Source organism: Anticarsia gemmatalis, chromosome Z (assembly GCF_050436995.1).
Source record: "Anticarsia gemmatalis isolate Benzon Research Colony breed Stoneville strain chromosome Z, ilAntGemm2 primary, whole genome shotgun sequence".
In the NCBI taxonomy this organism is placed as follows: domain Eukaryota; kingdom Metazoa; phylum Arthropoda; class Insecta; order Lepidoptera; family Erebidae; genus Anticarsia; species Anticarsia gemmatalis.
This window is the reverse complement of record NC_134776.1, coordinates 14,116,516-14,131,077: the sequence shown is the minus strand read 5'-3', so window position 1 is coordinate 14,131,077 and position 14,562 is coordinate 14,116,516. Positions and strand designations below refer to the sequence as shown.

Here is a 14,562-nt window from a genome sequence, read left to right as displayed (position 1 = left end):
TAACGTAATTTGGAACATTTAGGTAGTATTATAGTAAATTTATTTAATAATAGACAGGTATATTTCACCGACAAGAATAGCGTTATGTAAATAATAACTACACAAACATAACCTACGATACTCAAAGACGAAAACTTGACCCATGAATAGGTATTGTGTTAAGCTCGTGAATTTAATTGTCGCCGACGTATCCATACTGAAAGCGAATATAATTCGATACATATCCTATTAAGATCTGGCGACGTGTAAGCATGACAAAGGGTCATAAATGTATCCTTACTTTTGTTTATCGTCGGGAATCTGCTTGTCCATTACTTGTCCTAAACCGCTAGTAAATGAAGGCTGCGTCTAAATATATGACGTACTCCAGATCGACCTTCGGGATGTGTCAATAAAACCACTCGTACCAATTACTTCTTTTATTAGTTCATTAAATAGGACATTACATTCAGCTTACATTCAGTTTAGTGCATTACCGAAACAATGAAAAATACAGGGTGTTGTTGTACAGTTTGTATGAAATATTTGATGAAATCGTTCCGTAGAACGAACAATAGTGATAGTTTGGAATAGTAACATGTTTCAGAAAATAATTTCATCAATTTGCTTATAGATCAACCAATACGAAGATAGCAGTGTCTGCTTACATGATACAACCAGTTATATAAATACCTAGGATAGAACTACTCCGACTTAAAAGTGGACATCATGTCTTAAACTCTACTGATTTTTAATGAAGTGTTACATGTTTAAACATTCATAATTAATAATTCGGGATACTAATGCCCTTACTGGTATGCCTACAATATGCTGCTAATGTTCCACCACGCCACTTGACAAGTAAAAGAGCGGACTTCCCCCTGTAAACGCGCCAGTCGCATATTTTAAAAATATCAGGATTCGACAATATTGATCTAGTTTATATATTTTATCACTTATTCTAAGTATTTTTGGTTTAACTTTGGTATATATACGAATGAGTTACTTTATCGTGATAACTGATCAGCCAAGACTCTATATAGAGGTGTAGGCTTGACCTTTCGGCTCTCCGTTCAAAAATATCCGCTTGAAAATCTCCACGGATTCAAACAAAGACCCCCAGTCGACGGATAAGAACCACAACGTGCCGTTTCAATAAATTATGTGAGACTTCTGTCGGCGTGAACACTAAGAATTTACATACTTGTGTCACTTCCGTCACCTGAAGACACTTTATACGCGTTCCCTTACCTTAATCTTCAGATCTTTTAACTCCCCTTCAATTTAAATCGTAAAATTTATACCCCATAGCGGTTATCGTTCGACAAGTCTATATGTTGTGAGTTATTGATCAAAGAACACCTACGAAGTACGTCGGGTTAATTCTACGAGTGCAAAATATTTTGTTTTATTTAACAAGAGAGAGATGTCCCCTCATTTAATTGTATTTTCGAAACTTTACACCACTTAATGTCAGACTCTGCATAATGGCTTTCGCAAACACTTTGTAATTATTTGGCTTTTAATATGTTTTTAACGACTGGGTTTCGCTCAGTTACCCTAGGCCTATGGTTACCTTAATATTCGATGTGCATTGCCCGACGTCAGTGGTTTAAGTTTCCAGAAGCCAACAAAGTAAACAACCTGAATTGAATTTCGGAATAAATCAGAAGTAATTATATGGATCATTAATTAATGTGTTTTCTATTGCTCAGTGCAAGTGTTCTGAAATAGTATAAGTTATAATCACAAAAATACATTTTAGAAACAAACTAAACAGGGCAAAATTATTTTTACTTTCCTGATTTGATAATAAAAGTAAGTATTCAATTACTGTTTTAGATAGTTCAGTCAACGACTGAAACTTTCATCGCATTTTTTTCTGAATATTGAATGAAGAAAAAGTGTTTGCGCAATTCATTACCTGATTGCTAGCCATACCGGGGAATAAAAATAGATATGAAATGAACTGTGATAATAACAAATGTTCTCGCCATCAAGATATTTCCAATGGTGCGCCATTTTTAGCAAAGAATGGGTTCAATTTACGTCTTTTATAAAGTACCTGTTCGAAAGCATAGAAATAATAAATAATGTTTTCTTTGCGACGACGCGGAACACTAGCAAGCACGTGGTGATAAAAGTTACACAGTATCGTATTACTATCCTACATCTATTACTTGTGTTCATATAATTACACCGAGTATTACATAATTAAACATTGACTTGTATATAAGCATAATCCACAAAGTTAAAAGGTCGCTTTACATGTCACTGAAATTACCTGACCGCTGAAAGTAATTGGGAATGTACATTTATTATACCCGGTAACGAATACGTACATTAAATTTCAAATAATTTTCGAATTTCTAGCATTTTCAGTGAATAGTACATGAGTCATGTGAATCGACCTTAATTGTATTACATTTATAGGTTAAACTGTTTGATACGTTTACGAGTCTACATAAATTGTACTTACATACTAAAAGACGAATTGATTAAATTCGGGCCAAATACCATTTGCGACGGGCTAACTCCTTACATGTTTGAAACCGATATTTATGCCCTCAAGATATTACAATAACCAAACGGATATGTAGATTTATCACAAGATACCCCTATTTTGATAGGTTCTATAAATCATTTTTAAACATATAAAGATAAAAGATTTAGACATCGCATTAACAACGTTAATTTTAACACAAATACTTTAATTAATTTCAATATGTCAACATCCCATTATGCTCTTCCGTGACAAAAAAACCCTAATTCGAATACTCCATCAAATTTATATCAAAGTTCATAATAAATATGTACCTAGACACTAAAGATTACACGTCTTAAATTGTATAATAAAACACACACTTAGAATGAAGCTTAATATGTTGAAATAGTTACACACATGTTATACGAGACGACGCGCGACGGCGTCAAATCTAACAAGGCTGATACTGTAAATACGAGTACGAGCATAGAACAGATTTACAACACAGAGGTTTGCGCCTAACACAAATTATCTACCAACTTTACGGCTAATATTACGACCTCTGTCAAAACACTCAAATATTATAATATGAATTTAGACTGCTTAATTAAAATAACATCGAGACACACTGAATATACTCGTAATATATTGTGAATATGCATATTATTATATTAGTATTATTTAAATATATTCGGCCTTCCAAACACAATCTTATCAACCAATATGCTTAAGTGTAAACAATGTTGGTATCGCAACGTTATCGTCCAGGTCCTCTGTTAAGCATACAAACTGCGGAGTCGCGTCATAAGGGTGCCTGTTAATCGTATAACAGGAATCCTTACAGCTCGACTTCGTAATACGGACACCAAATCTATCCTGTCTCAAACTTTTGCCTGTAAAATACTCCAATATTTACTACTTCTACTTCGATTACACAGATTTGATTATTATTATTATTTATATTGTTTGTATAGACATCTTCTTATGTTGAATAAATTATTCTATTATATTTTTTATGTACAAACTATTATTATTTGGTGTTCGTCTTACAGCAGCGGCCACGGTGGGTCCACTATAAAAACTAAAAATCTTATATTTAACATCAATTTTTAACACATAAATAACACAATATCATCGTTTTACACCTATTGTCTTCTTAGATTAACATAACTATATTGCTTGCCAGATCGATATCGTATAATTTTCTTATTTCGTAATACATTACTTTGTAAAATATGGCTTCACACAATGTAAATTAAAAAACAAATACAAACTGAAAATCGAAGCCATGAAAAAATACAGCAATTTAGTTTTGTGAAACGTAATTTTGAGTCCAATGAGTGAGTTATGTGTTTTGGAGCATCGCTGTTAAAGGGCTTTTAGTTAATTGCTTTATTGCATGTTAGTTGTGCCGTTGTGCGCCAATCGAAGGGAACGGAACAGATTGTATACTTTACTTAATGATAGGCCTCGCGCGCACTAATGCAAAGAAAAGTTACATTATATTTATGAAAATAATAACGAAAGAATAATTTTTACCGTCACTTACCCTATACTGAACGAAATCAATGTGTACTTATTTCATAAGAATCTCGCAAAAATTAGGACTTAATGTATATTCGTCAAATAAATAGCCGTTATAATAACCTAAAAACTAACACACGAACTTATAAATAATATATTCTCTTGTATAATCTAAGTACTTAAAGTATTTGTCTGGAGTATTCTCGTATCAGACATTATTATTATTTAGTGCCAATAAAATTATTATAATTATTGTTGTTAACCTATTAGTTCTACTAGACACGGGGGAAATAACGTAATACATCTTTGATATATTCCAGGAAAATGGAAATAGTCTCACATTAATATACACAAAGTTAGGGAGCAAATATTTTTGATATTTAGATTGCTAACACACTGGGCGTATTTTAGGTGCCTAACTAAAAGCTGGCAGGTTGTCACTATTCTTCCCCGGGGAGTATGATCATTCTTTGGATGACTAGCGTGGTCTTGGTCGCTGTAGGTGTTGTTTTAATAGCACCCGTCGCTGAAAAGTCTGTGGGTTGTGTTTGGTTACACATTTTTGGCATACACCATTCCGACATATTTAACTCGTTTTAAATTACGCCGTTCTTTACCTTTATCTTTAATCTATTGGGGTTTAGGAGTATTTTGAAGGTTTATCGTTGTTTCTCCAAATAATGGTTCTGATGAAACCTAATTAATTCGAACATGCAGCCGAAATGTCGCCCGGTGTGTAAACGCTCTTTTCCAAAGTCCACGGATCTCTTTGAATTAAATACTTTTACGGATTTAATCGAGGTTTATGTGGGTCATTAGGCAAAAGGCATTTTTATGTTTTCATTTTCAACTTATCACGTTAACAAAGGGAAAACGGGTGTATTTACTAGTTGTATATTTGACGGAGTAAATTAACTTTACTTTATTGTTCTTTATTGGCTTTTATATTTTTATTTCCTAAAGTATTGTTTCGTTATAATTGCTTCAAATTTACTTGTTCTAAAATCCGTATCCGTACTTTATGCATTGGGCTGGTTGGTTTTATTTAGTTTGGTCAATCATTCATCAAAAAATCAATCAAAAAATTTAGCTGTAAGAAACTGCTGAAAAGTTATCGGATTTATTGAGAAACTTATGATGAGAATAAATAATATTTTCTGTACGGTATTGAACGTCGAGCGCAGGAGCCCTCTACGCCAATGTATTTAACGATGTTAGAATAATGCCTCAAGCATGACTGCGCCACCAACGATAAAGTTATTCGTGTTTATAACATGCCATATACGACATCAACAATTTGTATTATTGAACGGTAATAAAAATGGGCTTTCCAAGACAAATCTAAGTAAACCGAATGATTTTACGATGTAAAATTAAATTGTTATTTCAAAACTTCTATTGTCGCCATCGCCAAAATTTCAATTTTCATAATTATCTCTTTAAACGCAGTCATGTCCGAGTAAAATAAGTAATTTATGAAGATATTATTATTTTCCGCGTTTTGCCTTTTTGAATATTATGTTAAAAACCAACCAACCCTTGTTCGAATCCCTTCTATCTGTAAACTTTTACGCGCCTGCGCTCATGAGTGGTCCTCTCAAAATATTTCTTTAGTCGGCTCTTACACCCGCGGGTCCTGGTCTCTTAGCTAAGGGCAAACGACGAAAGGAAGTGTTGGAAACCGTTGTTCAACACTTCAAACATCGTTCTTATATGTTAATCGTCTAAAAAACAAGTAATCTGCAAATATTCCTAATAGTCCTTTAAACACTTTATAACTTAACATCTAATTTGTATTTGCATTTGGTATTCTAATTTCTTATAATGGCTATTTAATATAAGTTATATTGCTTTGTCTTTCTTATTTTTATGTTTGTATGTACAATAAATCTTATGTACATTATAAAGTATAATATATCGATTCTATTTTATTACATGCTAATTGTTTGGTGTTTTGCCCTTACAAAGTGGCCATCTTGGTCGACGGCCACTTAAAAAATTAAAATTCATATTTACAGATAATTGAAACAATAATTTGGTTAATCTATTTTTTATTGTACTTATATCGAAATATATTTTTATTCTATGTATTGCTTATTATTAAACATGTATTTATTTGCAGATTACTTGGAAGGATATATGTATATGCGTATTACCAGTATCTATATTCCAAAGATTTGTAAGTATTCCATTTACTGAAATTGGTATCACAACTTAAAAGGGATATTTTTTTCTTTTTTTGTTCAATTTTGTATAATTTTAAATTAGTACTATTGCAACACAGCAAAACAAACAATTTAAGGCCAAAAAAGTCATCCCCAAAGAAACAAAGAGCAATCAGAGAGAGTAGTCGTAGTTGTGACCGTATCCAACGCGTCATTTAGATGATGAACAGAAACCATTTATCTGACCCTAGCCCGGGAATAGAATCAACCAGTAATCGGAGTGTTGCTAAGCTCGTCCATTCGTAGGCAAGTGGGCAGTCAGCTTGCTAACGTGCACATAGGCGCCGCCGCTCGCTCTACCCCGCGCCACACTTACTGCTGTTAGAATACCGAGCGATTCAATTAAACTACTCACAATATTGGCCACGAGTACTCTAGTCTAAATGCTCTATTTACACTTAGTGGGAGACCCTAAGTGCACGACAGTTTAACGTCGTATCGAGGACGGACTCAATTAATCGGTTTTACTGAGACAAGCACAAATGTTTAACAGAAACAAATTGAGCTCACCGTAAGATAACTTTGTAGGTTCAGTTGGCTAATAAACAAGGCTCCTTCCTCGTCTATAGCGAGGGAGAATAACAGGATGAGCTAGACACAAAGTTGTTTACAGGAAACTGATTCAGAAACTGTCATACCTAATGCTTGGGGAAAGTAATTTGAAAACTATGAATGAGCTTTTGTTAGTATTTAGCTGTGCCACCGATATATACGCGATGGTCGTGTTATATTTTATGCATTTGCGAAGGGCATTCAATTTTTTTCGTTGATTACTACCTTCACACATTCTTTTTCCGACGTTCTAAGTAAGGAGGAAAACATAGTGAGAGAACACACAGTATAATAAATCGCGGGAACAGTGATAACTACCCACATTAAACATGTTCTATGTCTGGCTACATTTGCTTTTGTGAAATGTATAGAAGATACACTTCACAAAAGCAAATTTATTGAGTGCTAATGGCCACGTATAATACGTTTTGTGGTCGGTGTTTTGGTAATTTCAATTTATGTACCGCGAGCTACTTTTGTAAACAGTAAAGCAATAGTACCTACTTTTAGTTAAATAATTTTCACTAACGGTGAATCAATTTTTCTTCGCGGAAGTTTCATGTACGATAGCGAAACACAATGGGTCGTTCTGATTAGACTAAGCTCCTTACAATGGCGGTTAGTTATAACTATCTCTAAAGCCAATAAGCGATATCCTTCCAATCTATTGTAGCAGACGCAAGACGTTTTGAACCAGTAAGGCTTCTAAGGCTTTTGGTTACGTTATTAGTTCCATAATTCATCTTTGAAACTCTTATTTACTCTGAAATTGAGTCTATTCAGAATAGATTAATTTATGAAATAAAATTTTATTGGGCTTCACATAATTTCAGTATGTAGCAAATTAATTTGTAGCAAATAAACCATTGTGTTTCCGCTCAAATATTCAGTAGACAAATATTGACAAAGGGTAATAGGAATACTAAACAAAAAACCGTCCATATTAAAGCAAAAAGCAGTTATTATGTCATTTATATGATTGGCAAATTATAAATTAGACGTAGTTTAGGTAAACTGAACTAAATAATAAGACTAAACATTTGGAACATATAAAGATTCTGAAACCCACTCACATGTCCCGGGACGCATTCAAAATAGGACAGGAGAAATCCGAGGAGAACCGACCGACTGAAAAACCTAATCGAGCAGACTATTATACTTTGTAATTTTGTCTATTGAAAAAAGGACTACGCTAGGACAAGTTTTGTAAATGGAATGAACAAATCTGATCCTCAAATATACCCTTATGCTATGTACCTATTTCTAAATATGTATGTAATATGTACTACTTATTTCAAGTAAAAGTTCGTAGTATCCAGTTGGACATCGTGCAACAACTGATACAATCATTCGTGTCATTAATTGCGATGATACTGGCAATACATAAATCAGGACGCAATAAAAGCCGACCATATTATACCAGAAAGGACGCCCACAGACGTGATTCAAAATATCAAAAACATTTGCATCGTATTCATTATTTATATTGCTCCAAATCTAAATAATATATTGAGACCATTTCGTTCGAAAGAGCGCCGTGAAAAACTGATTGATAGATGTGTCATAGAACTTGCCTAAAAGTAAACATAGTATGACTATATCAAAAGTAATTATACCTTGAAAAGACTATTTCGAGTGGTGGGTTGCGTTTATATTATAAAAAAGAATATAAGATAAAACATTAGACATTCGTTTATAGGGCGTAAACACGGCAGCGGTAGTGTGGAGTAAATTATGCTTATTTACACACACGTACGCTACAGAAATGTTATTATTATTATGGTGGTATACTAACCTAATTACCTTATTATATTAAATTATGACCTTAATTTACTTATTCCCATTTGATTGGTGATTATTTTTGGTATTTAGGTACTACTCTGTAGCCTAAACAAAAAATAGAGTTTGTTCACTCTTATTCCGTAAACGTCTCACGAGTATTTCTTACAATCTTATTATTTACACACGTAGAAAAGAGTAGAGATTGAACTTAATAACAAGTCTTCTTTAAATTCAAATAGGCCAGTTCGGGTTCACGTTGTCAAAATAATGTTTCCGATTCGTATTAAAAATCATGCTAGTATTCAAAGAGATACTCGAAATGTGTCAGTTATTGCCGAATGGTAGAAAAGGTTTAATTTTTGGGAATGAACAATAATAGATCGAAATATAAAAATTTAACTTTTAACATCACATAGATTTCTTAGTTTATAAACTACCTCAATGAGCAAATTTTTTAAGCATAATTTAATCGTTAACCCTACGGGTGTCTTTTAAACTAATTACGAAATTGTCTTATATTTTATAATATTATGGCTTACACTAGAGTCAAATTACGTTACGAATTGTTTTTATTCCTAGCCTAAAATTGGTGTCTTATATTATTATTCAAAAATAAAATGTAGAAGTGGAGTTCAACACAATAAAGTTTTAACTAGTGTTTAAGTAATGCGAGTTACATTCGTTATGTTATCACCGAATTAAATAATTGTGTCACAGTAGAATTGTTCATTTAGCTGCTATACAAAAAGAAAGGTTAACCTTTTAAAAACGTTGTCGTTTTGTTTTGTGCCATTCACGTTTGAAGGACATTTCCCGCGGCCTGATGGGCTTGACTCCACAATTAAAAGTTTTCCTTCTAAATAGATAGCGTTTAGAAATGGTGATTCAGTTAATTTTCGGATTTTGTCTCGACTCTGACTTTGTTTTTACAAGCTTTTATTTAGTGTCACCTGTCTTGTCTTAGGGCAATCAAAACTTACAAGTATTTGACAACTTTGTTTATAAAATCCTTGCCACTGAAGTGCAAATCATTTTCAATTTCATTTATTTTTACGTTCTTTGTTCTTTTAGAAATGAAGTTTGCTTTAACTTTATTTTTATTTTGATATTTGCTTCTATCTATTTTTTATGTAGTTAATTTCAAATTTCAGATGGCGAATATGTAATGAAATTTCGTCATTTTACACTCTTATGTTTTATAGAACGAGTTAACCTTTAAGTGCGACTAAAATCATGAATTGTGTTCAATTGACAAATAAATTAAGAGTTGATACAAGAACTAACACTGTCAACCGAAATAATAATTAGGATCATAATTTATTTTTTGTTATTTTAGTTTTGTTAGAAAAATATACTTTTGTACATTCCTATAAAGTGTATATCTGCAAATAATGTTGAGCAGATAACATGAAATTCATACTTCCCTAACTTATATTACTATGTGGAGACAACAATACGACATATTAAATAATAGAAAAAAAAACTTAAAGAAAAAAGGAAATAACTAAAATAAAGATCTTAGAATTCAAACCGATTACATTTATGCCCGGCCACTATATACAACAAATATTAATAATAAAAGCATGCAACTAAAAGATAGAATTCACAAATCGTAAACAAACCTTAACACAAAATTAAATAAAAAAACGAAGCAAATTATAATAGCAAAGTAAAAATTATGCAATATAAGCGTTAAACAGATTTAGAGAGAATTTTTAGCAGATCTAACATAATAGATCTATAACTATTTCAACTTTGCACATTAGGCAATAAAAAATGAGTTTTAGAAATCCAGTAATACACCAGAGATGTGCCTTGAGACAGATGAAAGGGACCTAGTATGTTCGAGGACTTTTGGCAATATTGTCGCCGGCCAATGTTGTCAAATTTATAGGCATACACGCACATCTCTTGTCCAACTCCCTCCCACACGAATTTCGCTCTTAAGCAAACCAATAAATTCTAGCCAGCGTCTCTAGCTCGTGTTAGGTAAATCTTAGAATGCAGTCTAACAGAAGCTATTTCCCTTCAGTTAAGCTGACCCACGCACATTTCAAGAACTACAGCTTTAGAGTGTTGTGTACTTCACACCAATCACAAGGCATGTTTTAGTGAGCATGCTATTGCGATAACCTATATGTTTTCTCAAATACTTAGTCCAAATTTATCATTTTATTATTGTTGCTGATCTTCGATTATAATTTATAATTGAACTTATTGCAAGAAGAATATTGGTTTGTGAACTTAAAATAGCAGGACTGTTGGTAAAAAAAAGAACTCAAAACTATACGAAAAATAATGTCACAACGAATAAGTACTACCTGCATATTTATCAAAATGAGGTTAGAATACCGAAGCATGCAGACTTACTTTCGTATTGCTGTCGCCACCCTGTTAGTTTCTAGATACCTACGTAATTGTAATGATCTTTAAATAATAAATATGAGTAACGTTATAGGTATTTACTTACAATAGTCCTGTTTCAAGTAGAAATTGATAAACTTAGCAATATATATAAAATTTTAGTTTGTAGAAAAATATCTTTTTAAATTTTATAGACATCGTCTAACTAGTCGAAATATCAACATTTTTCACTTCAAGTAAAGTTAATCCTAAATAAACACTTTATAGTTCAGCATCTTTGGCTTTACACTAGATCGTCTTCATATTCGTATCACATGTCCTTTGTGTCAAATAACGGAGGCGGTACGAGGTGCTGGGAGAAGTATCGGTGCGATGCGATATTGCAGGTGGGGCTCGACACGGAAGCCAGTGGCGGCGGGAAGTCGAGCGCTACGCACTGCAGAGCGTGGTGGTGCGCCGTCGCAGGCGGCGAGCGCGCGCGATGTTAGCTGCCCTTAAGCACCAGGTGCGAAGGCGCGTGGATGGTGGCCACGCTGCCCAGCTCCGTGTGGCTCAGCAGCTCCTCCGGGTGGTCGTGCTCGTGCTCGCGGCGCTTCTCCTCGTTGGTGTAGTAGTGCGCGGCACGGCGCCGCGTGCAGCACAGGGCGCCGGCGACCGCCGCCAGCACCGCTACACACAACAGCATTAGTCCCGCTATCACACTCATTTGGGCTTCATGTGTACTGGGGCATGGGTCTAAGCGGTCGAATGTCATCTCAGAAAATCTCGTCCCACGTAATCTCATCGGGGAATAGCATTTCAGAATCCGCAGCGTTCCGTTAAGCACGCTCTCTTTGATATAGACCAGCATGAGCCCGGCCGAACACTGATCGCAGCGCCAGGCATTCTTTACCAAGTTTAGGTGAGCGATGGCTTCTAATCTTTTTAGGTCCATCTCGCTCAACGTCTGCAATTTGTTGTGCGATATATCTAATCTCTGTAAATGCTCCGTCTTAGACAGAAGTTTATATGGAAAGTTAGTTAATTTATTCCAAGATATATCCAGAACTCGCAGGTTTTTGTTGTAAGTAAAAAAATTTGGCGGTATTTCGGGAAGTGAAAGATTAGCGAGACCCACGCCGTGAATCCCTGGTAAAATCTGAAGTACTATGGCAATTTCGTTCAGGGGCAAGTTGTTCCCACTGAAATTAATGGTTTCCAGGGAATCTACCACCGGTGCAAACGTTTGTAAATGAAATCTGTCGATTTTATTGTGACTTATATCCAAATGCTTGAGGGAAGTTAAGTTAGCGAGTGCCGCTGGCGCCAGCAGGGCTAGACGGTTGCGTGCCAGGGACAACATGCGCAGCTCTCGGTTCCGCCCGAACATATTGTCAACGATCACTGACAGTTGATTACCATCGAGTTTTAATTTTTTAAGCTTTTTTAAACTTATAAATTCGTCAGATGTCAAGTATTTGAATTGGTTCTCTCCTAAATCTAATTCTTCCAAGTTAGGTACTAGATGGTAGATCTGAGTATTCACTCGACGAAGAAGACATCTTCTACATTTGAAGACTCGCAAATGTTGAATATCCTTAAATACTTCTGGATTTAAATCAGCGAGAGGGTTATCACTTAGATCCAGAAAGAACAGTTTCGCCAACATCCTGAACAGTCTCGGTACCAAACTAGAAATTTGGTTGTTAGCCAGATTTAGTGTTTTTAAGGAAGTTAAATGCCTGAAAGTTTCGCTGGGCATTTGCTCAATATTATTATGATCGAGATATAGGTCGGTCAAATTGATAAGCCCTCTGAAGTTGTCCGCTCCAATGCTGGTCAGATTGTTGTATGTTAAGTTGATAAGTCTTAGGTTTTGAAGTCCCCAAAACGAATACTGGCCTATAGAAGGGACATTGGAGTTGACGATGTGTAGTTCTCGTAGATTAGCGAACGGGGCAGGCTGAGTGAAGATGGGGCCGATGGTGAGAGAATTGGGCCGATCAGGCGGAGCGGATATAATGATTACGTGCGCGTTCCGATCGATGAAGTCCACGGGCACAGCGTGCATGTCGCCGGCGGTGCACGCCACGCGCACCGCGGCGCCGTCCTCGGGGTCGAACGTGCTCCGGCACGAGCACTCCTGCGGGCACGTCACCTCCGCGCCCGCCCACCCCACCAGCATCGTGCTCGTAGACCATATCAGGAATATCAGGTGACTTCTCGAATTTCTGCAACAAAAAAAGACTTATAAGATTTTTGACGAACAGTATTTTTTACAAGAAAAATATGAAATACTAAGAATTCAACTTTAAAACTTAAGGAAATGTCGGCAGCCTTGCACGAAGGCAATTAAATTTTACCCAAGTAAATAATTTTACAATAATTCCGTTTTTAAGTGTGTTGAAAGTTCATAAGTTCAGGTATAGCGTACAATAAATTTTTTGATTGGCTATTGCAGTAATTGTTGTACTTGTTTAATGTTAGGACTCCCCTAACGCGTCTAATACTAATCTTTTTTAAAGGTCCACAGCATGCACGGGCTACGATTCACTTATTGGAATTCCTTTGTGCCACCTCAACATACCATTTTCTTTAAATGCCAGCTTTATATTTTAATGTGCTTCAAAATAAGAATATGAAATACACTATTCGTTTATTTTATTGTGTCACTTTTATCGCACACGTTCCACGGTTGCTATCGATACTAAAATATAAAAATTATGCACGTTAAGGCCAATAGCGGGGTTAAAACACATTTAACTGGGCATTAACAAGTGTAAAAAGTGCTTGAATTCTGTGAACTAGGAACGAGATTACAGTCTTGTGAAATATGTGGCTCGCTTTGTCCGCGGAATCCAAACCCCTGAAAAATAACGCCCAGATAACAAAAGGCTTTTTGACGCGCCGACTAAGCGCCATCCATTACGCGAATTCCGAAATATTTATTCGCACCTTAATGAAAAAAGAAATTCCTTTCTTAGTTCTACAAACAGCGCTGGGCTTATTTTAATTTAATTTTTATTTACATTACAAAAAGCAGTTGACGTTGCAAGGGTCGTAAATTTTTTTGGGTGTTCAAAAACGCACGAAAATCATTCTTACGGTAACAACGTTTACGTTGATGACTCCACACATTTATTATTCTGGTGGCTTTCAGCTCGGTATTGAGGATAAAGTTTACACTGCAGGCTTATTAAGTTTAAACAAACTTCACCATATATGTGCACTAACTCGAATATATTCTCAAACTACGTAGGCGTAACCGTGGCAGTATTTGCAATATGTAGATCCTTGACATTTTAAAGCTACATTGGATTTGTTTAGCGTAGCAATTTCAATACACAGAGAGCACTTGTTTTGTAAAAATAATATCTGATACGACATTGAAGATCTATAGTAATATCAACTTATACAGGTGAACCAAGGAGGTATAATAACAGACTATTTTAGAATTAGAAGAACAAACTGACCTATTCTAAAGAGAGGTCGGCCGCCGCCGCCGAGTCCGCCGCCCTCCCGGTACGTCTCGTGAATATGGATCAGGTATTTAAAAGAGCACCTATCGGCACTACGTTGTTCAACAATTGAATGTAGCCGTGCTCCAATGACGAAAGGCTTTAACAGGTTAAAGCAGTCGACACTATGAATAAACTTACAGGCTTATTGTTA

At 35.2% G+C, this 14,562-nt stretch overlaps 1 protein-coding gene across 1 annotated transcript in view; it reads right to left on the bottom strand.

Annotated features, from left to right (window-relative positions):
- Positions 1–404: 404 nt before the first annotated feature.
- The window catches only part of LOC142986240 (uncharacterized), a 42,264-nt gene continuing 28,106 nt past the window's right edge, over positions 405–14,562 (bottom strand). Inside the window, exon 2 of the mRNA XM_076134607.1 lies at positions 405–13,121. Coding sequence (XP_075990722.1) covers positions 11,396–13,121 — 1,726 coding nt within the window. The 3' untranslated portion in view covers positions 405–11,395. The remainder of the gene's footprint in view (positions 13,122–14,562) is intronic.